This window comes from Equus asinus, chromosome 24, assembly GCF_041296235.1.
Source record: "Equus asinus isolate D_3611 breed Donkey chromosome 24, EquAss-T2T_v2, whole genome shotgun sequence".
Classification (NCBI taxonomy): domain Eukaryota; kingdom Metazoa; phylum Chordata; class Mammalia; order Perissodactyla; family Equidae; genus Equus; species Equus asinus.
The window spans coordinates 19792018-19818412 of record NC_091813.1 but is presented as its reverse complement, the minus strand read 5'-3'; the positions used below and the strand labels follow the sequence as shown (position 1 = coordinate 19818412).

General features: G+C 44.6%; 1 protein-coding gene across 3 annotated transcripts in view; it reads right to left on the bottom strand.

The window, feature by feature from the left end:
* Window positions 1–23728, bottom strand: part of SH3BGRL2 (SH3 domain binding glutamate rich protein like 2) — a 68339-nt gene extending 44611 nt beyond the window's left edge. Inside the window, exon 1 of one of the 3 annotated variants that reach the window (XM_014861057.3) lies at window positions 23251–23728. In XM_014861057.3, the coding sequence (XP_014716543.1) occupies window positions 23251–23295 (45 nt within the window). In that variant the 5' untranslated portion in view covers window positions 23296–23728. Of the gene's footprint in view, window positions 1–8463; window positions 8954–23070 lie in introns of those variants that run through there. The other 2 variants (XM_070496357.1, XM_014861054.3) reach the window with 2 other exon arrangements.
* Between the last annotated feature and the right edge of the window lie 2667 nt (window positions 23729–26395).

The window sequence follows — 26395 nt, the reverse complement described above, 5'->3', positions numbered from 1 at the left end:
ATTATACGTTGTAAATTAAAGCAATACAACTTCCATGATGGAGAAGATTGAGCTTTTTCTTTCTTTCCGCGTCATCAGCACAGTCCCTGGTACCCACTAGGCATTCAATATGTTTGTATTAAACAAATGAACACTATTGAGCTTGAATAAACACTTTCAACATATTTTCTTTTGAACCAGTCAACATTTTTGGTCCTGTTTTCCTAACCAACTTGCATTGGTTTCTTTTCTCCACGTTGATAATGTTGTCATCTTTTCAATTTAAAAATTTCTTATTAAAAAAAAAGCCATAATGTCATCACCCTGAAGTAATTACTTTTCATATTACCTTACGAGGATTCAACATTTACAAATACACTTTATACAGTTGCCATAGTAACACAGATATTTGGGGTGGGATCTTTTGGTTGCATTACAAATGTTTTCTGTTTTTATAATCTTCCTAGTCATTGCATGCATAAATTATATTAAATACACTAATGTTTAGAACATTATCCTATCACTGGAAATTCAAGTATGTTCTAGAGATTTTCTTTTATTAAAAAAGAAAACTATTCCAAATGTGCTGACTTTTTCATGTTGACAAATGACATCAGCAGGAAGCTACCTACCAGATATTACAACACATGGACACCCTCACACACACACACACATACTCTCTCTCTCTCCTTTCTTGATTCATCCCTTCAAGGTGAAGGTGATACTTTATCAAGTAACTACTTTAGAACACGGATTTTAGGAAATGTTTGATATTATTTTGTTACTGAGAACAATGTTTGCTGTCCATAAAAAAATGGTCACCTTGAGGGGCCAGCCCGGAGGAATAGGGGTTAAGTACAGCACGTTCTGCTTTGGCAGCCCGGGGTTCATGAGTTTGGATCCCGGGCATGGACCTACACACCGCTCATCAAGCCATGCACTGGTGGCACCCCACATACAAAACAGAGGAATATTGGCACAGATATCAGCTCAGGGACAATCTTCCTCAAGCAAAAAGAGGAGGATTGGCAACACATGTCAGCTCAGGGCCAATCTTCTGCACCCAAAAAAGGGGAAAAAAATTGTCACTATGAAAACCTAGAAATAAAATTTTCTAATCTCTTTAAAGTCTTTCAAACGAAAATTTTCAGTGAGTTTTTTTAATGTAAAAATATAACATCTTTCAGTTGGTTTTTAGGAGCAATTACTTGACATTGGGGAAGACTATGATTTTAACTATCAAAATTTTAACCACTTTTGCATAATGGGATCAGAAAAATGATTACCACTGTTCTTTAATTGAATGATGCTCATTCTCCATTGACATCTACGTATTTTGGGGAGGTACGCTTTCAACAATGACAACTATTAAGAGCAGGCCTTCAAATTATAGTATTGGTAGTCAGCTCTCATTGTTCTAAGAAAAACTGGTTTTGATGAGAGAAAAAGAAATTTTTATCATTAAAAAATAAAATTAGGAATATTGTTTCCACTGTATCCCATCATCTTATAATTGCTATTTTGTGGACATTTTATTAGTATAGCAACATATTCATAGAATTTACTTAAAATATACACAGATTGGGGAAAAATGCTCAAAGGATTATTTTTATTATTAGGATATTTGATCAAAAAACTTTGCAGATCACTGCACTAGAGAACTGTGGGGACCAGGAGAAATGTAGAGATGCAAATGCACAAGATTATGTTATTTTCCTTTATAATGTAAAAATATGTCTAAATAACTTTCAAGCCACAAGGTAAATCTCTGTTCCAAACATTTGAGAAATATTAAATTCTATTAGTCTAATTTCTCAGTCCCTTTCTTCTTATACTAGGTCTCAAACGTCAGTTTATAAATTCTTATTTTGCAAAACCAGCAAAAAGACGGGAAAAAATTCCCACCATCTTTTCTAAAAGTATGGCTTAAATCTTGATATTCTTCGTCTAGAAGCATTCTAGCATACTTATGACCGGGAAAATTCCAGACTGATACAGAAATCCTGGAAAACTAGCCAGTTTCACTGTAGATATAGAAGTATACTATATGATAACAAATTTTCTACAAGTTAACATAAAAGAGACATGGTAATAAATCTGGAGGCGGGGAGACAGGAATATAAGCATGTACTAACGGACCTGAGTCATCACAATGGCTTGCAATATCCTTTATAACCTGTTCCTCGTCCTACTAATACTTTTGCCCTTGAAGACCTCATATACTTCCATGACTTCAACTATCATCTCTAGGAAGATATATCAAGGGGCCAGCCCCGAGGCTGAGTGGTTAAAGTTCTGCGCACTCTGTTTCGGCAGCCCCGGTTCAGATCCCCGGGTTCAGATCCCCGGTGTGGACCTACACCACTCGTCAAGCCATGCTGTGGCAGCGACCCACGTACAAAGTGGAGGAAGATTGGCACAGATGTTAGCTCAGGGCTAATGTTCCTCAAGAGGGAAAAAAAAGAGGAAGACTGGCAAGGGATGTTAGCTCAGGGAGAATCCTCCTCAGGAAAAAAAAAAGAGATATCCAAAATTTGCATTTCAAAATTGGCATCTTTCACAAGGATCAATCCCACAGTTTCAAAGTCTTGCTGGAAATTTAAGATTAAATGTCCCATTCACCTCAAACTTGACAGCTAAAATAAAAACAACAAAAACTTTGTTGTCACAAGGTCAACCCCCTAATCCACTTCCTCCTCCGCACTTTCCTGTTTCTACTAACAACGTGCCACTTGTTAATGACTCAGCATGACAACAGAACCGCCTGTAAGTCCACAACTTAACAATGTTCTGAAAATAACCAACCTAAATGAAAACCTTCTTACAAACACACACACACGCGTGTGCGTGTGCACACACACACACACACACACTATTGAACCAGCACCCTCCTGTGCTCAGTCTGGTGGCACTAAAGCAGGGATGCTGCAAAGGTGAGGAGGTAAGTCTGGCCACCACAAGCTTGGCTCTGACGTCTGCGTGGGACCCTGGTTCATCTCTGACTTTTTCATGATGGTTAGAACACTCTGGTAATGATGCCAAGGGCAGTGGCCTGATCCTCACTTGGGCCACTTAGCTCTGATTTATGTTCTAGTCCCCAACAGTCAGAAAGGGGCAGATCTGGGTCACCTTGGGCAAGTTCTATTCTCTCAAAGCCTCAGTTTCCTCATCAGTGAAATGCAGATCATAATTCAGCTCCGAGGGTGGCAATGAAAATTAAATGACACAACGCTCACAGAGTTCTAGACCAGGGCACACTGAAAGAGGTCAACCCGTTAGTGACCATTATGAGTATAATTGTTATTCTAAGGCCACAAACCTCATCAGCTATTCTCTTCTTCAACAAGCATACTCTTCTGCTAGTTACTGGGAATACCTGGGTCTAGTAACTCCACGCCCATTCCACTAGGACATTTTGAGGGTCTAGCAGGTGCCAGGCACTGTGCTAGGCACGGGGGGACTCACTTGCCTCTGCCTTACGTTAGTTCGACCAAGAAAGCTATGAGTTACGGGGAGTCAAGAGTCAAAGCACAGACAGTGCCCGAACTATAAACTGGATTCAAACACAGAGAGGACCCACTTCCTGGGAAGATACCCTTTAGTGAGAATGGGTTCCCCCGAGATATGAGCACAATGTTGTCGCACTAGCCAAATATGCTCTGTGAGAGTGCATTTTCCACCCAGGCTAACATGGCCATACTTCCATCCCCGACTGAGAAGCAGGCTAAAGCAGACTGAAAGTGATGAGGGCAGACAGGGGTCCCTTGTGCACACTGGGGGACAGACGCTTGTCACTCACAGAATGGAGCGCACCTGCCCCGTCTAGACGGGCAAACCCAGGAACGAGCAGGGCTCTTCACTGCTGTGTGTTCCCGAGAGTTCCCTTTTGACTCTCCTATCTCTGCTGCACACAAGAACGGAGAAAAGGAATGCTAACGTCAAAACCAGAAAGTGGAACAGGAGGAACCGGAGATTTCAGCCAAGCAAACAGGAATTAACAAATGTCCCCTAGGGCTTACAGGCCTGGTGTATTTTTAAACTGATAACCAACATCAATTTAAACTCCTTTCTATTCTGAGTCACACTCAGTTGTCTCTCTTTTGGAATTACAGATTAAGATCAAGAAGTTAATATGTAATTAAATCCAGTCACCTCATTTAGTTCCCTGAAACTCAGGCAGGTGTCCGACTTCATGGTCTACTGTTCTCGACTTTAAAGTATTTCACAAGAGATCAAAGAGAGGCTGCCACTGCCCTGACTCTTCCCACCCACCACTAAGGAAAATTTCCCTGTAAGGATTTTCTGCTTGGGAACCAATATTTTCAGAATAGCTTAGTCAACTCCCTTCACATTCTGGATCATAGGTTGCTGAAGCAATATTTGCTTCTAATTCTTGGTATAATTTTAAAAGACAGCTAAGTAGGACAATTAAAATTTAAAAGATAAAGGGGTCTATACAATCTGACACCTCAAATTTAATAACTTTATTTTTCAAAACTATACTTAAATGTTTAATCTCATGTAACTACTTGTTCATGTTAAAAAACTAAAACCAGTGTCTTCCACAGCTGTCCTCTCTCCTCAACTCCTCCATCACGAGCTACAACAGTCATATCCTCTCCCAGTTTCCTAGTAGCCAGGAAGTCACCTCCTTCTTTTGGCTTCAGCTCTCAAGTCCTGAAAATTCCACTCCTCCTCTTATCTTGCCTGTTTTGCCCCTTCTGCAGCCGCCATCCTGCTGCTAGCCATACCTCCAGGAATCTGACCGCCCTGCACACTCCCATCTAAAAGCTGACCAGAATGTTCTTCTCAAGCATGTATCACTGCCCGTCCGAACTTCCCAATTCCTCATTGGCTCATGATAAAAAATGTTTTAAAAAGACAGCTCTGCACTCTCCTGCTCGTAGATTTCCAGGCCTCTCACCAGCCATGCCCTGTCTCCATCTCACCTTAGAATCCTGGAATCTTGAGGTGTGCTGGAATCAGATGCTAAAAGACTAAAACCACAGAGACAGGCTAAAGGACATCAACATACCCTCCTAAAGCCACCCCCATCTCAAAAATATCCAGTGGATTCCCCCTCCCTACTCCTAGGTCCATTCTGCTCTGTTTGGAGGCTTTCCAAGCATTCATTCATTCATTCATCCTGAAAACATTTATTGACCCCCGGGCGTAAGAGCTGGGCCTGAGGGTCTAGTGGTTAAGACGCAGCACTCTCACCACCAAGGCCTGGGTTCATTTCCTGGTCAGGGATCCACACCACCTGGCTGCGTGTTGCCGGGATGCTGAAGGCTATGCCACCAGTATTTCAAATACCTGCAGGTCCACCTGTGGTGGACAGTTTTCAGAGGAGCTTCCAGACTAAGACAGACTCAGAAGTAGATTGACCTGCCACCTACTTCTGAAAAAACTGGCCATGAAAACCCTATGAATAGTGGAACTCTGCCTGATTCAGCTCCCCAAGGTGAGAGGATGGTGCAAAAAGACAGTGCAGGGTTCTGCTCTGCTGTACACAGGGGCGGTGGGAGTCAGAATCGACTCAATGGCACTAACAACAAACCAGGCCTAAGACGTGTCCACCAGGCACCTGTGAGATCCCAGAAACCAGTCCGACTTCATGTTCCACTTGGGCCATCCCTAGCCCATCTTATTTCCCCACTGTGTACCCTAAATCCAGTCTGGTCACAGCCTCGATGCTTCTCAAGTATCAGTGGTAAAGGACCAGTTTGCTGTTGTTCTCGTTGTCTCAATGTTCCACCTGTCACAGACTGATACTTTCAGAAAACGAATTTCTAGAAAAAATGAAATAAAGACATACAAAATAGAAGCCTGACGTTTTCATGATTATAGTAAAAAAAATAAAATAAAATTACTCCGTAAACTTGCTATAAAAGTTTCTAAATGCTTACCCTCACTTGCAGTACTTACATCAGTAACAAAGTTTGGTCAACAGCTGACACTTTGAGCAGCCTTGCTCCAGGAGTGACTGACCCAGAAACTGACTGAGTCTTTAAGGAATGGTTCCTCTCAACTAAAATCGTCTCCATATTCTACTTATCCAAATCCTACCCAAATCCTACTTATTCTTCATGGCTCAGCCCCAAACCCACACTGCGCTCAGTTCAACTCTGCCTACCCAGTGGTTCTCAACTGGGGTGATTTTGGCCGCCCCCAGGGGACATTTGCCAATGTCTGGAGACATTTTTGGTTGTGACAACTGAGGGGTACTACTGGCATCTAATGGGCAGAGGCCAGCGACGCTGCTAGACGTTCTACAAGGCACAGGACAGCCCCCACAACAAAGAATTATCCAGCCCAAAACCTCAGGAGTGCTGATGTTGAGAAACACGGACTTTCACCAACCACTCCCTCCCAGATCATATCTTTCACCAAACTCTTATTATACCCACGGTCACCACCAACCCAGCATCTAATGATATACAGCATGGCACTGTTCGGTAACAGCGGTGTGTATCTGTGCCTTTTTTCCCAACTTCACTAAAACTTCCTCTGGAGCATGAAGGCCGTGTGCGATTTATAGCACCTACATCCCCACGAGACTCAGGAGGGCAGCTTCAGAGGAGCTGCCCATCGCTTACCTGTGAGCTGACCCGTCTCCCTTCCCACCTGCTTGATGCAATATAAATGGCTCTAACTAATGTCTCCATCAATCTGTGTACTAAACCACGTTTAGTCTGCATTTTTAAAAAACTTGCATTTTAAACATTATTTAGCTATGTGAAGCCATAATAAAATGTTAGCAAAAACAGGGAACGAGAGATGTGGGTGATTTGATTTTACTGTTTTTACATTCCCTGTCAAGATTACATGTTTGCTTCCTGAAAGAAAAAAGTCAGCCAAGTATAAAATATGAATTTAGGATGTCATTATTTTACGAGACTGTCTATGAAAACTATATACAACTGTTCACACACATGCTTCCTGTTAATTAGAGGATACTTGCGGAAGAGCTGCTCCAGCAAAACTTGCTCTAACAGTCAAAATCCTCTGCAGCAAAGAGGAAATCTTGCTGAGGACAGTATTTTCCACAGGCAACAATTACAGGACTTCAGCCAAAGGCTATGCCATTATCAACGGCCAGAGATGCTGCTCTGCAACGTGTGGTGTTTTGGCCTATGTGGTTCCTGTTTCTACATCAGTCAACCTCAATTGTGTGAAAAGTGATCCTAGGAGATGATCTAGAAACGACTTTTATTTAAGTTTGAAAATTGGGGGGACAGCAGATCACTCTCACAATTACATTTTACAGGGAATCATGTAATTAGTTCACATTTCCATAGTAGGCACAAATGGCTATCTATAAGAGAAAGTCTGGATGCTCTTACCTGCATTCCTGGGCCCGCCTCGTCTTGGGCTAGCTCTGTCATCAGCTTTCTCCTCCCTCCTTGGGCTACTGCGCAACTCTAGTGTGCCTGGTCTGCCAAAAACTCTAACTATCTAACTTCAGCTGGAGACTAGATCCTGCTTCATCCTACTAAGAGCCATTAGGAGCTTTCACAGCTTCCTCAAATCTCCTGAGGCACTAGCCCCTCCTACAGATGATCCTAATTCCTGCATTCCAGACAAGATAAAGTCCTTCTAGAAGAATGCCTCCAAATTCTGGCGTCTCCACCTCAAGTTTCTCTAGAACTTCAGCCACATAATTCTCCATTCCGTCTTAACTCAAAAGAGTAAGTGAAGAATTAACAAAGGAGGATGAGAGAGAGAGCATGGAGAGCCAGCACAAAGAAAAATCAAAGTCTCTTTAAAGGGTTAAGGAGCCACCGTTCACTCAACAGGTTTTACGAGACCTCGTGGAGCCCCTGCAATGTGCTAGGCTGCCCTAGGACCAAGGGAACACAGGCGACAACACGAGGCCTCTAACTTGATGCGGTGCATAGTCTAACGGGGCGGGGAAGACAGGGCTTGCCAACAAGCAACTTCCACTTGAAACTGGCAGTAACAGAGGAGCACCTATAGGACGAGGGCAGCCAAAAGGGGAGTGCTCGTGGGGAAGGTGCATGGCGAGGCCATGCAGCTACAGTGGTGTGGAGACGAAGAACAAAAGCCCAGCATCAGAAATATGAAGAGAAGGAAGACAAAATAAGCAGCTCCTAGGATGACGAGGAAAAACAGGGTACAGGCATGATAGTGGAAGGGAGGAAGAACGGACATGGAAGGGAAAAGAGCAGCTGCAACCTGGGCAGAGTCGGGAGCAAATAAGTTACTTTCTCCCAGAATTGGAGACTGAGGTTTTCTGTATAAAGCTCATCCCTTTAAACGCAAGTTTATTATAACTTTATTTTCAACTATTTTTAGTTCAGCAATCTTTCTAAAAGGCACAGCATGTGCCCCTGCATTGTTGAGCAGAATGCATCAAACCCAAACACGCCAAACCTGATTTCATCTGTTCTCGACTCGGAATCAGCAGGATTTGCACTTTGCACTTTGATGTGGTGCACTGACATTCTCAGAGTCACTTACGTGAAAAGTCTGCTGGTTTGCTCTATACCAAAGGGAGCCCAAAGCTGTGCTTCTGGAATTCTCCATTTCTGCCTTCAGAAGGCAGCTGTCACCTCTCAGAGCTTCCCCTTCGACTCCCTCACTTGGGTCCAGACAGTTGTGGCCCATTCCCTTCCCGGCTGTCTGGGCGAAGGGCAGCCCCCTGCCCTGAGGAATGTACAACAGCCAAGTGTCTCTCAGTGGCTGCGCTGCCTCGTTCCAGGTCCTTCAGCTTCACCCCACATGGGGGTCCTAGAATTCTGACATCACTATAATAAAATTATCTCCAAAAACATAGATTCTTCATGCCACTTATTTAAGAAGCAGTCAAATAAACCGTGTCCCTCGCAGCCTTTATGTTTTCTGAAGCATTCCATCCATTCAGTGTGGTCACAAGCTCCTGATTAGCTTGATATGAGGTTTTTCTTGGCTTTCTCAACCTAACACACAGACTTAGTCTCGTTAAAAGGATGATGCTTTTTTTTTCCTTTAATGGAAAAGGAATTCAAAAGGTGAATTATTAACCATCTCATCCCTGTTAATTATCTCTTAGAACCAAGCTAGCTATTAAAATGTCACCATGGAGCTAACTGCAGAGTGTCCATGTGTCTGCTCTCACACTACAGGAAACACACACCAATGGAAAAGGAGGCATCTGGTCTAACACGAAGGGCGGCAGGGGGACACAAATCAAACTCATTTCTGTGACAAAAAAGAAGAGGGAAGGTAACATCTGTTCCAGTTCACAAGCTCATATAAAATATTTTGAAAAAGAAAAATTTTCCACTGGAGCCTTTCATTTAAGTGTAATTTTCTAGAATCTTAACAATAGCCACCTTCCCAACCTGAGATGCTATTTTTCTAATTAGCTCTGATTATGACCTTCTTTGTCTTCATTCAAATAAATACACCTGCCCTTGAGACTCACCTACAGGACAGGCCATGTTAGCATTTTATTCCATGTCACTCTGGATTGTCTTCCATTTTCCCCGTTCATCTTTTCTCCCCAGTCAGATTATGAGGGGGTTAGGATCATGCCATATACTCATTCTGCATCCTGAACACGGCCACACACTGGGCAATAGAAGGTACTCATACATGTATGGAAATTGATTAACTCAAGTAATTTCCAAAATACACATCCTCTAAAAATTCACTTCTGTTACTCGTATTGGTTTATATACGGAATAGAAGAAAAAATTAAAAATTCAGAGCTAGAAGAGCTCTTTAAAAAAGGGATCTAAGCCAGTTATTAAAAAACATCAGGGGCCGACCCCGTGGCCTAGAGGTTAAGTTCGCATGCTCCGCTTCAGTGGCCCAGGGTTCGGATCCCGGGCGCGGACATGGCATTCCTCAGTAGGCCACATTGAGGCGGCGTCCCACATGCCACAACTAAAAGGACCCACAACTAAAATATACAACTACGTACTGGGGGGATATGGGGAGAAAAAGGCAGGAAAAAAAAAAAAAAGACTGGCAACAGCTGTTAGCTCAGGTGCCGATCTTTAAAAGAAACACTATCAGCATTATCAGTCATTAGTGAGACAAATCAAAACCACACTGAGGTACCACCACACACCACCAAAATGGCTACCATCAAAAAGACGGTCAATAACAGGTGCTGGTGAAAATGTGGAGAACGTGAGAAGCCACATACATTGCTAGTGGAATGTAAAATGGGACAGCTGCTTTGGGAAACAGCGTGGCAGTTCCCCACAGTTAAACACAGTTACCCTGGGAGCCACCAATTCTACTCCTGGGTGCACATCCAAGAGGACTGCAAACACATGGTCACACAAAAACTTGCACCCAACCTTTACAGCAGCATTATTCATAAAAGCCAAAAAGTGGAAACCACCCAACTATCTATCACCTGATGAATGAATAAACGAAATGTGGTGTATCCGTACAATAGACTATTATTCTGTCACAAAAACAAATGAAGTGCTGATACATTCTACAACCTGCATGGACTCTGAAAACACTACGCTAAGCGAATGAGGCCAAATGCAAAGGGTCACATACTGTATGATTCCATTTATGCAAAATGCCCGGAGTAGGCAAATCCATAGAGACAGAAAGTAGATGAGTGGTTGCCAGCGGCGAGAGGCAGGAGGAAATGCTAAGTGACTGCTAATGGACATGGGGTTTCTTTCTGCCGCGGTGAAAGGTTCTGGAATTAGATGGTGGTGATGGTTGCACAACACAGTGAATAGGCTAAAAGCCACCGAAATGTACAACTTAAAAGGGTGAATTTTATGGTGTGTGAATTATATCTCAAGTGGAAAACAACAGTAACAACACAATGAGCAACCTGAAGCCCAGAGAAGCTACGTCTCCTGTCCAAAGGCACAAAGCTGATTAAATAGCATCACGGGAACCGGACTCGAAGTCTCCCAGCTTCCAGTGCAGAACTCGGTCCACAGCGCACGGCTCTGGAAGCACCAGGACAGCGGCGGAGACACGAACCAGTCAGCGAACAGCTCGTACCTCATGAGAAGAAAAAGACGAATTAAATGCTCTCTCCAGTCCCTTCCAGTTGTAAGCTGAGTCTTCTCAGCCTGTGAATCTCCTCTCTGCTACTATGGCTCAGAGCAGAGCTTCTCAAGCAAGGATGACTCCGCCCCCCAGGGACATCCAAGAACGCCTAGAGACGTGTCGGTTGTCACAACTGGGGGCAGGGGTGCTACCAGCCCCAGCAGGTAGAGACAGGGCATGCTGCTCTATGTCTGCAGCACACAGGACAGCCCCCCACAACAAAGAACGACCGAGCCCCAAACGTCACTAGTGATGCCAGTGATAAACCCTGGCCTGGGTGTGAGCCACTCTCTTTCTAAGCTTTTCAAGGAAGTCCTGTCCTCGAGTATGAGGACTTCAAGCAGCCGTTCTGCGACTACAGAGTGACGGCGAGCCTGGCACACGCACACACAGGAAGGAGACACCTTTTACCCCCACAATAATTTGCTTCCACACCAAGTTGAAAATTCAAATGCCCACAGGAGTCAGAGATTAACACAAAGGAAGGAAGCCAACAAACACCTAATAACCACTGCGGACTATGTCCTTCCTTCCACAAAAAAACTTTCACTGGCTCCCATTCTTCATGAAACACACAGAACCCTCTCAATATAATCTTGTGGTTTCCCACTTTTGACAGACATAGATGCCAAGAAAGACTTTCAATTATAAGAAAAAGAATCACGGAGCTCACTAACAAACGGCTCCAAGTTGGGAAGATGGTGGGAAAGGTGAGGGGGCTGTAGAGACCGCCGGGGTACATGCCCCCGCAGGGGCCACCGCTGATCAGCTTCAAAGGATCCCCACCAGGATAGAGAGAGGCACCCAGGTCGAGAGATCTCCAGATGTCTCCAGAAGACTGGTAAATTCAGATGATGTGTGTGTGTGAGAAAGACATCTCCCAGTATTTAAAAATCTTTGCTCAAAAAACTTTTAAAACACTGTGTTAAACCAAAATCCAACGGGTTCCAGCCTCTGCACCCAGACCATGACCTCTAGCCTCCACTAACTCTAACAAACAATGTCAGTTTCAGGTCTGCCCATGGATTTGTTCCATCGAACTCAGGACCTACTGTCCTATTATAAGAACATTTTTTTCCTTAATTAAATCTTAATAGCTCATTTAAAGGTTAAAACCCACAAAAGACCAGAGAATGACAGCTGACAAATTTACATGAAATTCATAATATCATTACTGGCTGCCATTTCATTAGGCTCCAATAGCTTTCCAAATGGGGATGCTGAGATCCAGAGAAGTTAAAAGACTTGCTAAGCCACCCTCTAATTAAGGTACCAAACCCATAATTCAAACCCAGGTCTTCTGCTCCTAAAATCCACATTCTTTCCATGTATCACCTTGCTTGTATCACACAAGTTTCTTCTACCTACCAAGTTTACAAGGCTCTCCCAGTAAATTACATGTAAAGAACCTGATCTTAGAAAGAGAGATGGCTGCCAATGAAAGAGGCACAAAGATCTTGGAACAATTAAACCAGGTAGTGAAGCGTATGAACGACAGCTTTGCACACCCACTCCTGTGGGCCCCTCCTACCTTCCCATGTATGTTGACTGCATCTTTCTCTTTACACACAGTGGCTGCCTGCACAGGCCCTCCTGCCCTCCCCTCCAACCACTAACAGCCCTGACTCCAGCTCGGCTTGGCTCCTGACTCCCACTTTCTAGTCACTCTTGCACTGAGCTCCCACAGAAGGCTGCAATATACTGATAAACTCTTTCTACCCAAAGGACACTTTATTTGCAGGGTAAGAAAGAGGGAATGATCAGCTCATGGAGAAAACATCTTCCAGGAACCTAGGATCCAAGATGGAAAGAAAGAAGGCAGACACTTCCACCACCATTTGTCCCAGGAGACCTCATGTTGCCCAAAAGGTCCCAAGAGATTAAATATCTCTGCCCTCGACCCCATCCCTGGGTTCCAGCCACCCTGTGCACATTTACTACTCTCATATTACCATCCTGCCCTGCTCCCTCCAGTCCAACACACCAAGTCCGTTCTCCTCAACTTTATCACTCACAGCAAGAGAACTATATTTGAGGCAAATCATATGCCTGGTTTCAGGACATCCAACAGTCCCTTTGAAGCACTGCCTACTCTAATTTCTCCTTACCCTCTGATTTCTTCCTCTGGGACACGGCCATTAGGAGGAAGGATGGCACAAATCTGGGTGTCTGGACCTGATGGGTCCTATGACAAGGCAAGGTATGTAAAGTTTCTGAGCTTCGGTTTCCTATCCTATGAAAGAAAGAGAGAGGGAGAGAGAGAATACGGATGGCCACCATGCAGAGTTACTTTAAGGAATACAAATAACAAACACAAAGCCCCTAGTACCTCCTGTCCATGGTGTGAATGTAGTTGCTGCTATTATTTTTATGAACATTAGCTCTCCGATTCAGCCCATGCTCCTTATAGCTGTTACCAGTCTCTGCAGAAGCAAGGCCACTGCTTTGACATGCCCTGAAGACACTGTGCCCACAATTACCTGCTTGACAGCTGAGCGGAAACCCCCAGATCTGCTCTTGAGCAGCCCTGCCCGTCCCCCTTCCTTTAGCTTGCTCTCACACACTGTTATCCCAGCCTGCTTTCTGGTTCTCACTGGTCTCCAGTCAGGGGCTCTTCTGGCAGCAGCGGAGGCAATGAAGAAAGCACCAGACACAAAATCAGAAGACAGGGGTTCGAATCTGGATTCACTGAGCCAAGTGATCCTAGGCACGTTACTTAATCACCCTGTAACTCAATATTCTCATCTGTAAAATCAGCATAATAAACCATAGTTTGTAGGATCGCTGTAAGGATTAAACAAGCGGCAGGGAAAATCCCACCGCGTTGCTGGGCACAGGTAACCTCTAACTGTTCACCTGACCCTCCAGTGCTCCGAGGCTCAGCACAGGGGACACGCACACCCAGAATCCCCCATTCCAGGTCTCGCTCCCTCTCCTATCTCCAGCACCTTTCTCCCTAAAGTCCCCTTATCTCTTTACGACCATCTACCTGCCCGATTTGAAAGCCCTCTGCCTACACTTCACAAGCGTCAAGACTCAGTGTTCGGTTTCATGGTTGGGATAATCACTGTCTTTCTGGGAAGTATCACTCATCTTCACTAAACACAGAAATCCTGGCCCTTCTCCACCACCCTTCCCCCCAAAATTTGAGCTGAGATGTTTGCAGAGGATATTATCCATCAATTCAAGCTGGTATCTCATATTTCTCCTCGCTCTTACTCAGAGACTCAAAATATTCTACATTGTTACACAAATGTGAAAGCAGAGTCCAAGTACACAGACTGGAAGACAGGGCTGGCAAACACCTGACAGAGCCCCGGCCTCCCTCCCCCGGTGCCAGGGCAGACATCAAGAATCAATCACGCTGTTTGTTTTCCAGCTGATTCCAGACCAGGCTCCAAAACCCCTCTCCCAGCTCTCCAGGCAGCCAACATCCATCAATCAGAGCTGTCACTTAGGATGAAATCTACTTGCCAAGTTTGCAAAGCCTTAAATCAAACCAGGACTCTAAAATCATGTACTACTTACAGCAAAGAATCATGCCTATTTGCATAGTAAGCACTGTGTAGGCAGTGAAGAAATATGGTTTAGTTACTCATGCACAACATGCTGTGTACCTATAAAATGTTCAAAAATTACAGAAGAACTCTAAGTGGTTTGTTTAGGGAATGACTTCAAATTGTAACATTCTTATTAATTCAAATTTCACCAGAAAATTCTTTATACTTAAATTTCCTAAAAACTCTAAAATTATACCAGCATGCCGCCTCGGCTTAGTAAGTACTATGTATTGTACATAATTTTTTTGATCATTAAAGATCTTACATGATCCAAAGTTTTATAATTTTTTATTTTTTTATTACTCCTGCTGCTAACAATGATATAATAGAAATAACAGTTAACACGCACTGAGTACTACTATGCCCCTGGCACTCTGCCAATGCCTTATGAGGAATACTTCATTCGTTCAAGGCCCACCGCAACCCTAGACAGAAGGCAGCATCACGATCCCTCTGTTACAAATGATGACACAGAGGCGACTGGCCTAAGGCCACATCCCTCATCAACAGGCAGAGCTGGGATTCGGACTCAGCCCCTGCCTTACCCACTAGGCTACACTGCCCTCCCACAACAGACCATCCACAGATGAGGCAGAATGGGTGCCTGGGTTGAACATAACCTATCTCCAGAATTAAACAAATTAGCAAATATTCAACCCAGACACCTACTTTGGCTAGTAAGTAGTTTATCGTGAAAGGACAGTGCAACCTAAAACACCTGTCAACTGGGGACCCCAGCTTATGGAAGTGGCCCATTCCCCTCAAAGAACCCGTCCTAATGAACACAAATACTACAGCAGAGAAAGTAAGCTTCAACCCCAAGGGAATGTCATGAATGAAGACCATACGCCCACTCCTTGTGCAAGCCACAGGAGGAAAACAAACTCACTCAAAAGCTATGCTGCTTCTGTTGCTTTGGGCTTTTTGTTTGGCTTCGCTTTGTTTTTAATACAAAAATTGGTACACAGCAACAGCTGCTGACTTAAACTACACTCGCATTCACCAAATACCACTGAACTAACCTGTCGAGCAAGCCACCGACTTGGGTCCCTTACTCAGCCCTCCACTCCCAAAGCCACTGGATCCAAGACAACAAAAGCCATTTCCAGATTTGGGCCTTCACTGGTAGGAGATGGGAAATGCACCTGGAAGCCCTGGGAACCCTCTGCCCTCGGTCACAGCCAACGTTCCATTTCCAGCTACGGGAGCTCTGAAGCAAAGTTGGCAGAGAGCCCACAAAGGTCCCATAACCAGGTGACACACCCTGATCCGTGCTGTGCCCTGCCCTTCCACTCTCAGGGGTCAGTTCCAGGAAACCCCTCTTGGGGTTCTGCCAGGTACAGAGCTAGCCCCAAAGAGTCAGGCCCCCTCAGGAAGACGTAAGTTGTCAATGGTAATAACAAAGGGAACCAGATCTAGGAGACCAATCAAATTGTTCCAGACTCTCCCGGGGGCTGTACCAGCCTAAAAGCGCCTGGGTCTACAGGTGGGGGCCCCCATCTGCCAGCACGTAGTTCAGCTTTCAGTCCCACAGCAAAGCTGTCCTGAGTCCAGGATGGAAAACATTCAATTAAGGACTTTCCCCAGGTTGAATTCTTATTTTAGAGTTTGGAAAAAACAATAAAACACAAAAGAAACAACAACACTAACTTTAAATTACCATAGACCAGTTCCTGAATAACCAGCCAGTGCAGGCAGATAAACTCAGATAAGCCTACGACCAGGACAGAAGGGACACCACACTGCCTTGCAGCAGACTGCTCAGCCGCAGCTGGTCCGGGCTTCCAACCCCCAAATCGTCCCTAACACCCCACCCCACGTCTCCCACCACCCCAAACACCAATCAAAAACCTGGCAATGCCACAGACTGACCACTATTGGTCTAAAAAACACGAACCAGAGAGGTTCAATGACATGTTTTTAAGCTACAACTAGAAAGAGGACCCAAAAAGACAATCAGACATAATCAGAAGCGGAAAATTTCCCTCAAATGTTAAGAAGCATTTGCCACTTCATAGAAAAAATAAGTTTTCACTAAACTTCTAATTTGGAAAGCTAAGATCCTTTTTCACACAATGGATAAAGAGTATAATATAAAATCAATCAGAAAAATAATGAATACAGGAATGTGATTTAAATCAGAATAAGTTTCTAAATAACTCTACAGCTAAAATAAAACCCCTAATAGGAGCTCCTGATGAAAATCTGCTGAACCCTAAAAGGGTCTCCTTCTGAATTTAGAGTCGGGAGGGTAACTTTGAAAAAAATTAACACTTAGCAGCTGAACTAGTAATTTCTTGATCCCATTTTTTTTACATCTGCATTTCAAAATAAAGTATTTTAAACTTTCATATATAATGAAAAGTCATCCTAAGTTTTATTTTTAAAAGTGAAACATTTCCTAAGACTCTAGACTTTTTCTATTCTGTCACCCATTTCTAACTTCACTGACAAAAAAAACACAATTCATTTTAGAACTTTTTATAAATTAAACATGAAAAAAATCTGAGAAGAAACATTCTTTAGACTTAGTATCTCACACTGCCTCCCGCAGAACTGCTGAGTTTTTCGCAATAGTTGTTTTCCTTTCCTGCTTTTGCCCAAAAAACTGAAAACCAGAAAAAACACAACCCAAGTAGTCTCGCAGTCGTGCAATGTGGAAACCACCTTATACTTCGTATTATAAACAGTTGTCAAAATTTAGTTTCCTCAAATAGACTGAAATGTTTATTTCAAGTGTCCTAATGCAAGTGGATAAAAAGTCCCTAATTTCATGAAGGAGTCCATGCCCATGATTATATTTATATTTAAAAGTTTAAACGATTGTGGAATGGAAAAAATATAAAATTTGGGAAATATTAAAATGAACTAGAGAGGCCAGCCCCATGGCCGAGTGGTTAAGTTCACGCGCTCTGCTTCATGGGCCCAGGTTTTCGCCGGTTCGAATCCTGGGCTCGGACATGGCACTGCACATTAGGCCACGTTGAGGCAGCGTCCCACATGCCACAACTAGAGGGACCCACAACTAAAATATACAACTATGTACTTGGGGGACTTGGGGAGGGAAAAAAAGCAGAAAAAAAAAAGAAGATTGGCAACAGTTGTTAGCTCAGGTGCCAGTCTTTAAAAAAAATAAATAAAATAAAACGAACTAGAAAAACCGAAGTCAGGTCTTCACTTGAGTTATTAATAAATCTCTCTTTCTAGTAATAAGCCTTATACATTGACTATAATTCCACATCAAGCTGCTGACTTTAAGATTCAAGAAATTTGCCCACAATCTTTCCAATTAAAGGGGGAAAATTCCATCAGTTAACCTTCCTATTTCAACCCTCAGCTTGCATGCTGTTATGGGTTGAATTGTGTCCCCCCAAAAAGATGCAGAAGTCCTAACTTCCAGTACCTATTACCGTGACCTTATCTGAAAACAGGATCTCTGCAGATGATGAGGTTAAGATGAGGTCATTAGGGTGGGCTCAAGTTCAACATGACTGTGTCCTAATAAAAAGGGGAAACTTGGACAGAGAGCAGGACACACATACAAGGAGAACGCTATGTGAAAATGAAGACAGAAGATCGAACGATACATCTACCCGCCAAGGAACGGCAAAGATTGCCAGCAAACCATCAGAAGATAGGAGAGGCACGGGACAGTCTCCCTCACGCCCTCAGAGGGAAGCAATCCTGCTGACACCTTCATCTCGACTTCCAGCTTCCAGAATGAGAGACAAATTTCTGCTATTGAAGCCCCCTAGTTTGTGGTACTTTGTTAACGACAGCCTAAGAAACTAACACACAGGCCATCCTAATCTGACCTTCTCTTACAACCACATCCTTGTCCTTGCGCCCCCAACTTATCCTTGCTTCTCCTGATCACTTCTTGTATGCTCTCCCACCTCTTCCCTAACGTCACTGCACACCCACCCCTGCCAATGCCCTTCGGCACCGTTTCTTGTCAGGGGTACCAGTGGCGTTTTGGATGGGCAGTTCTTATGGGGGACAGTCTGGCACACTGCAGGATGCAGAGCATCCCTGGTACTCTCCTTCCCCCAAGGGTGCGACAGTGCCCACAGTGGAGAACTTTTGCTCTAGAAGGTTTGGAGCCCACCAGAGTTTGACTCAGGGTTCCACCATCTACTGCATATGATCTCAATGAGGTCTCTTAACTTCAGCCTCTTTATCTGTAAAATGGAAAAAACTACCTTGCCAAGTGACTGAAAATTCAGTGAATTAAACATTCTGACGAGCCCAGGCTTACCCTGACTAGTTCACTCTGGCATTAGAATCACTTTAAGGATCACGCCCAGTTGGTTCTACATGGTCACACCCTGACTTTTAACTGCCTAGGAACTCCTTTCCAGGGCATCCTTACACAGCGAAGCTTCCTTGGATACACTGTGCGGAGATGCAACAGCTTAACTAGTCAATGCATATTTAAAATAGCTGTAAGTCATGCAAACCAGTAGGGCATGCCTTCTACAGCTGCAGAGCCAGACAACTCTCAGCAGTTTCTGTGTGTTCCCCCGCCACCCCCACCCCAACTTGAAACATAGTTGCAGCCCTGCACAAAGCTCCCCCTTTTCCAACTTTGCTTCCAACTTCTTAATTTTTGCTCCCAGGGAGGGTCCCTCTCAAACACGCAGGGATCCACTGCTGTCCAGCTCTTTTCACCATGCCCCATGGAAACCTCCCCCAGGCCAGCATCAGTCCTTCACGGTCCCCGATTAAACAGTTTGCATGCCAAGTCTTTGGGTCGTGGAGAGCACTGATTTGTGCCATGACGCCAGAGCCTAAGACTGTTCTGACGATCACATACACCCAGCACCTAACACACAGCCTGGAACTTAGTAGGTTTTCAATGATTGTTTGATGAATGCCAGAGTCAGCTAAGGCAGGAATGAATGCACTGCTAAATGAATACAGGAATGAATACACTCGTGGGTCAGGACACCTGGTTTCCATTTAGCCCTCAGCTCTGCACTGACTGACAGAAATGATCTCAGGGCAAGACACTTAATGTCTACACCCAAATTTCCTTCTCTGTGAAACTAGGTGGTTGGAGGTCACTAGAAAATCTCTTCAGGTTTTCTTCCAGCTCTAAGAACTGAACCCAGGAACTTGAACAGAGAACGAAAGACTTTATTTCCTTTTAGAGAAATTTGAGTCAAAGCAAACAGGGGTAAAGATTTTTCCAAAATCACACACCAGGGCTCCCTCCCTGCCAGAGGGCACCTTGCTCCCTGGGGACAACAGGCTCTAGACAGCACGCAAGGGGCAGATGCTAAAGACATCTCTGAGATGCTGAGCACTATGGATTTGTCATCGAGGGCTCCTTTCAGGGACTTAGAGGCACCCCTGTCCTCAAAAGAGGTCCACAGGGACCTCTGCTGCCTGCCCTCCCTTTCCAGCCTGAACGGGGTGGGCGCGTGTGCTCTCTGCCAGGCTCCATATCTAAGCCAGTCCCTCTCCCTGCCATCTGCCTATGGCTCCCACATGCATATTTTATGATTTCTGGCACATTTCCTCCTTATCTGACATCCTGCAATGCATCTCTCTGCCGCCTATATTATTTCTATCTCTGGAGAGAAGGTTCCTGAAAGAGGCCTGTGTCCTTGGGCTGTACTTTATTGCAGGTGGCTTACCTTTCCTATCTCCCCGCCTGAATTCCTTGAGGCCCACACCTTCCCTCCTCCTCCAGCTCCCCAGGAGACCAAGGACAGAGCTGAGCAAGCAGCAGACCCCTAGAAAATACTGGTTTAATGAATAAAATAATGAATGATGAAAGAACTGACTGATTTCAATGTTTTTAAATTAATAAGTCATGTTAATATATTTCCTGAATAGAGTTACCAAGACCTCCCCTTTTGGGTATACAACCAGAATAAATTAAATTTTAAAATGACACTTCTATGAAGACACTATTTTCTTAGGACTGAAATAAAATGTCCTTCACTACAATATGAATTACAGCAACATTATCAGCTGCATAAGAAATCTGATTTTCAGGTACCCATAGCATAATAATGTGGCATCACTTTTACTTCACAGTAAAAGTAGATTTGACCTAGAGCTGGGGAAGGTAAGAGGGCAATCACGCCGTGGTGTTAATTATTCCAACTACCACTGTTACGTGTTGAAGCTGGAGAGTTCAGAGAAATCAGAACAAGATAGGAAGATTTTCTCTAAGTGGGTTGTTTAAATCTACTGCTGATCGGGGCAGAGTATCTTTCTGGAAATTCTCGGGACTTACTTAGCTAAGTCTAATTCTAGTCACCTTCCTTCCTTGTGGTTTAACAAACTTCAGCTAAAACCAAACCAACTTGGGAACCAAATTATTTGTTCTCCCATGCACTTGTTGGTCACGGAATAAACAGCACCAATGGTCAGCACAACACCGCTGGAGGGAAGACATTACGGCCAGGCTAGCAAAGCTTAACGCAGCTTAATGCTATAAGCCCCATTCGCCTCGCCAGCCCAACAGTCGCCCTCAACAACTTCATTATCTCTTAGAAATCATTATTCTTGTATATTAGCATAAACTTAACATCTCCCAAAGTATCAATGTTACATAATTACAGAAAAACTGCAGACAGATACAAGAGAGAATACTATAACTGGAGAGACTCACTGGCTGAGCATTGTCTGAAACTGAAAAAGATCAGGTCCATTAAAATAGATAATTAGCGTTTACAGGCTGGACGTTATGTGATAACAGAGTATGTCTTCCAGGTTAACTCAAACCAAGTCAGAACACATGCTACCAAGAGGACAGTGAGAGGACTGAGACCTCACAGGAAAACACTGAAGGACAAGAACAAACTCACCTTGCAGGCTAATATGGATACTGTTCAAGTGAAAGAAGCTATTACAACGATTTATCCACATTTTCCCAAGTGGTGAAGTCACAGCATTTTAAAGCTAGAGCGCACTTCTGAGTTTTCATCACAACCCTTCATTCTCCAGACGAGAGATGTGATAGAGAGGGAGCACCTCAGCCAAGCTGACACCACCATCACCGCCCGCGTTAAAACTCGGGTCTCTGGAGTCTAGGTTCACGCGCAGAACACATAATATTAAATTTAAAAATTAAAAAGGCACATAGCAGGCAGGCAATAAATATTTGTTAATGGAATTGAGGAAACAGAGAGTCAGGGTTCCAGAACTATCTTGCTATTACACCTACTGACAGCATAAGCCAAGGAACTACCTTAAGTTTTCACTTTGGCTTGTCCGACATAGCCCTGGCTTCTTAATACTATAGGGCATCTCCTCCTCAATCAACAAAACGCTACTGGAACAATTACTGAAGCGTGCAAGTTGGTGGTGAAACCAAAAGTTTTGCAGCATTCTTCTGAAGCAGTGCATCTGAAAAAATCTATCTATGAAATAGAATGGGTATCCAAACACATTAAGCCTATCTCCAGAGGAGAAATCTACAAAAGGCAGGTATGACTAAGCAACCACAAAACTACCAGGAGTCTGGGGAACAGTGCAGCCTGCACGTAAAGATAAGGTGGAGTTTCCCATCTATTGTTCTTAAGGCAAAAGGGTGTCTTTTTTTGTACTATAATTTCTTTTTGAATAAAAAGCCTCAGTGGTTTATAAGGATTTGCAAACAATATTTTATACTATCTCCCATCCGACCCGCTTCGGAAACAAATTTTGGGACAATCTGGTTGAGCTGCTGGGCAGGGAACTGGCCAGACCAAATTTTAAGCAATCGATATTGCACTTTTTGACGTATTTGATTATATCTCTCACCAAAGAGCCTCTTAAATCTATAATTTAACTCCTAGCTAAGGACACCAAGTCTTAATAATCACGTAAAACATATTGCTACCTAACTTACTCAGTGGGCCATCAAGTGTACTACTGAATCTTTCCTTAAAGTCTGACATCTAGCTATTTAACTTCTCTTCCTCCTAAAAACATTTCCAGAATATCGACCGAACAAAACAGCTTAAAATAATTAAAGAGACCACTATTTATACAACCCCAAGAAGAAACTGACCATAGCATTACAGGGAGAAAGGAGCCAATCGCACACACATTTACAGAAAGAAGTAAAAATATTTTACAGCACCCCAGGCAAAATGATGACAAACAAACAAAAAAAACCCTTGCACGACAGGATAAACCTGGTTTACTCTTCTCTTTGCGCAGGTATAAAACTAGAGAAATATACTTGGTGGCGGGGAAAGGAGGGTGCAGAGCAATTTCCACTTCAACTTGTTTCACTCGGGAGCTAGGCTGGCAAACCAAGCAGCTTAAAAAGCTCCTGTACAAAACCTAACCAAGCTGAATGTCCCAAATCAAGAACTAACACCAAGGGGAGCGGGACCCCCGAAGCTCTCGGATCACCCCCTCCCTAAATTCCTGAGACACCCAACTAGAGCGGGGGGCATCCCGCGGACTCCATTTTCCCGCCGCGCTGTCTCCCTCTCAGGCCGCGCAGGGTGGGCATGTGGGTGCGCAGGGGTCCCCCACCCACCTCAGCTGCCCGCCCTTTCCATTGTGGTCCCGGTGTGATGGAGCACCTGCGGGCGCCCGCTCCCGCGGCCGGACGCGCCGGGACGTGCAGAGCCGAGCGCCGCGCCCCGCGCAGCACCCGCACCCGCGCCCCACCCCGCAGACGCAACCCCGGCCGGCCACCGGTGTCCGCAGTGCTCACCGCCACGAATCCCGAGGAGGAGGCGATGAACACGCGGATGACCATCCTCTCGCCGGACGGACCGTCTGCCCGCGCGGGGCTCCGGGCTGGCGCGGGCAAGGAGGGAAAACTCGGCTACAAGCCCCTGGCGCCGCGGGGCTGAGCGCTGCGGTTCGGGAAGATCACGGGGACCCGGCTCCCTCCCGCCTGGTCCGCAGATAAAAGCCCGGAGCCTCCCGGCCGCCGGCCGCGGGGGGACGAGGGGAGGAGGACGAAGAGGAGGGGGGGAGGGAGAGCTGGCTGCGGGGCATGCTGGGAGTCGTAGTCCCGGTCTCTCCCCTGAGCGGCTGGTGGACCCAGCTCCTTCCAGCCCCTCCTCCCTGCGCGTCGGTCCTGCACGCGCCCAGGTGGCTGGAGGGGACCTCGAAGCCAGGAGAAGCTATGGAGGGGGGTGGCGAGGATCCCGGTGAGACTAGGAGAAAGAAAACTAGGCTAAAGGGCTTGGTTCAAAGTCCATGCTTGGGTTCTGTGTTGTGGTTTACTGGTTTGGAGCATCCCCACCCAGAAACGCCACTGGACGCGATCGTGCCGCGGGGACCCACCGTTTCTGGGCAGCAGGCGCGCGGGGCGAGCCCCCAAGACCTGCGGCCGGCAGGGCGGGCGAGGGGCGGCGGGACTGGGCTCTCCTCTGTTTTCCCAGCGGCTCTGGAGATTGCAGAAAAGTGATTCTTTTAGGTAAATGAGGGGTTTTCTTTTTCTGTAGACACTGAAAAGTAGAAACCAGATGAGAGCACAACCGATATTTTATTTTTCTCAGCAAAACTGTAATTGTAGTAGGAAAAAATAAATGCCAAGCGAAATTAGAATCCTTCTATCAGCATTGGGAGTCAGGACCCCGCCCGCCCCACCCTCTAACCTACACAATGGCTTCGCTTCTGTGCACTTAATGTTTACAATTGAGCCAAATCTGTGCCTTTTTCAGACCTGCGGCACATTCCAACGCAGTCTCCCAGGAGGATGCTGTTAGATAAAAAGCTTTTATGTAGTTGCTAATAGTTTAGGAATAGTTCCTTAGCAAGTGTTTTCTGTTTCACAAAAGCGCAGCCTCTCACAGTTTCGTGGAAATGAACCAGTTTTCCTCGCAGCACTGTATTTACTTTCTTCCTTTCGGCAGGGGAGCTTAGCGGAGTTCTGGGAACAATGTTAATTAACGTTCTAGAAAGAAAGAAATTAGATGACGAGGTCTCTGGGTCTTTGGCAAATTTCTTGCACAAATACTAATTGTTTTGGAGCATTTGTTTTTTAGAACAGCTTTGAATATTCCAAGTTTATAACCTTTCCTATTACTTAAGTCATTTCTGTAGTATTCCTTTTTAATTTAGGACAGTAACAGAAGATGCAATTCTAATGGAAATTTATTTCTTCTTAGTATTCAACAATTTTAAATATAAGTTTTGCTGTAGTTAATATTTCTCTGCAAACGTACTTTAATTTGACGACTAAAAATGTGGAAATGTTTATAAATTTTAAAATAATTTTCTTAAAGATAGACACTATATTTTCTATATAAATGCAACTTTATAAAACTCAACATTTTCTTCAGTTTGGAGTTTTTCAGCTTTGAAGATACGGTTAAACTCAGCAAATAGGAACTCAGAGCCTATTGTCTGAAAGGTAGCCGAGTGGATGACAAGTTGAACAAGTCATTTCCTCAGTCAGCATAGCACCTATTGTCTGCAAAAGAAAACGACAGGTGCAGAAATAGCAACAGAACCAGACGCACTGTACCCATAGAGTGTTGGGTGGATATAAATGAAAGAGAGGGAAAGGGTGGCCTTTTAGAAGAGACTTTAAAGATGAGTAGAATTTCTGCTGGCAGATAGAGGGGATGCTGGGTAAGAATATGCAGAGTCTGTGAGAACAGCAAAGAGTCGGTTTGGCTTCAGAGGGGCATATAAGGGGACTGTTAGGGGACAATGCAGAAAACGTAAGTTTGAATGCATACCACAAGGGATTCTCACTGGGTTGTCTTCCCAGCTCCTGCCCTTTTCTGGAATCTGTTCCTCCACACTGATCCAAGAGGTTGAGGGGTGGTGCCCCAAAGCCCTGTTTGGTACAGCAAGACCCAGACCCCTGGCCGTGGCTGGTTGGTGTAAGGGTGAGCTCCTAACCCAAGTAAGGGCAGGCAACCTCCCTACCCTAAGGGGTTGTAGTTAGGACTGGGAAAGCGAGAGTAACTTGTGATATGGAAGCTCAGAGCTTTCGGAAGCCATGTTCCAACATGAGGACCAGAGAAGCTGAAGAAGCTAGTCAGGACGAAGAGAACAACAAATCAGACATGTGGAGGGTGACAGAGATGAATTTCAGAAAGTCCTACTATGACCTGTGTGTCAAATCCTACTGGTTGTCTGTTTTGTAAATAAAGTTTTATTGGAACACTTTCCTTTTCATGTTGTCTATGGCAGAGTGACAGAAACGATGTGGTCCTTGAAACCTAATACATCTACTCTCAGGCCCTTTACAGAAAAAGTTTGCCAATCCCTGTTTATGATTCAACCTGTTCCTATAGCCGTGTTCTTGAGGCCTGTGTAACGTCCCTGTATCCATATCCTAAATTCCTCGTTCCTTACTTACCTACAAGACAAACATAAATGAGTTTCTGTTTTGTGCAAGCAAAGGTGTCCTGAGAAGTTTGTGCTTAATTTGTGAGCATTCTGAGGAAGAGAAGGATATCATCAGAACTATACTTGGAAAAGATTATAGTTCGCTGATAATGGTTAGCTCTGGTTTTTCCACCCTGAAAAAGTTTATCTCTAGAGCTTGTATGCAGGACAAAGTGTTAGCAGTCCAGGAACGCACAGGGCCAGTGCGGAGTTGAGACCCAGTGTCAGTAGTAGCCAAAGTGGATGAGTGACCAAGAAGAGAAAGCAAATCTGGGATATAAGCTAGCCATCCAAGATCAACACCAGGCTCTCATCCCACAGAGAGGGTTAGATGTCCATCTGACAAGTAAAGTCTGCAGATAAAGCAGGCAGCTGAAACTTGAAGACAGAACTCAGAAAACTGAGTAGGTCATTAGGCTTCAGAGAGGTTACTCCCGCGTTGCCTAAGGCTAGATCCCCTTTAGGAGTCATTCCTATGAAAAGGAATGCAGTCTCATGAAAAT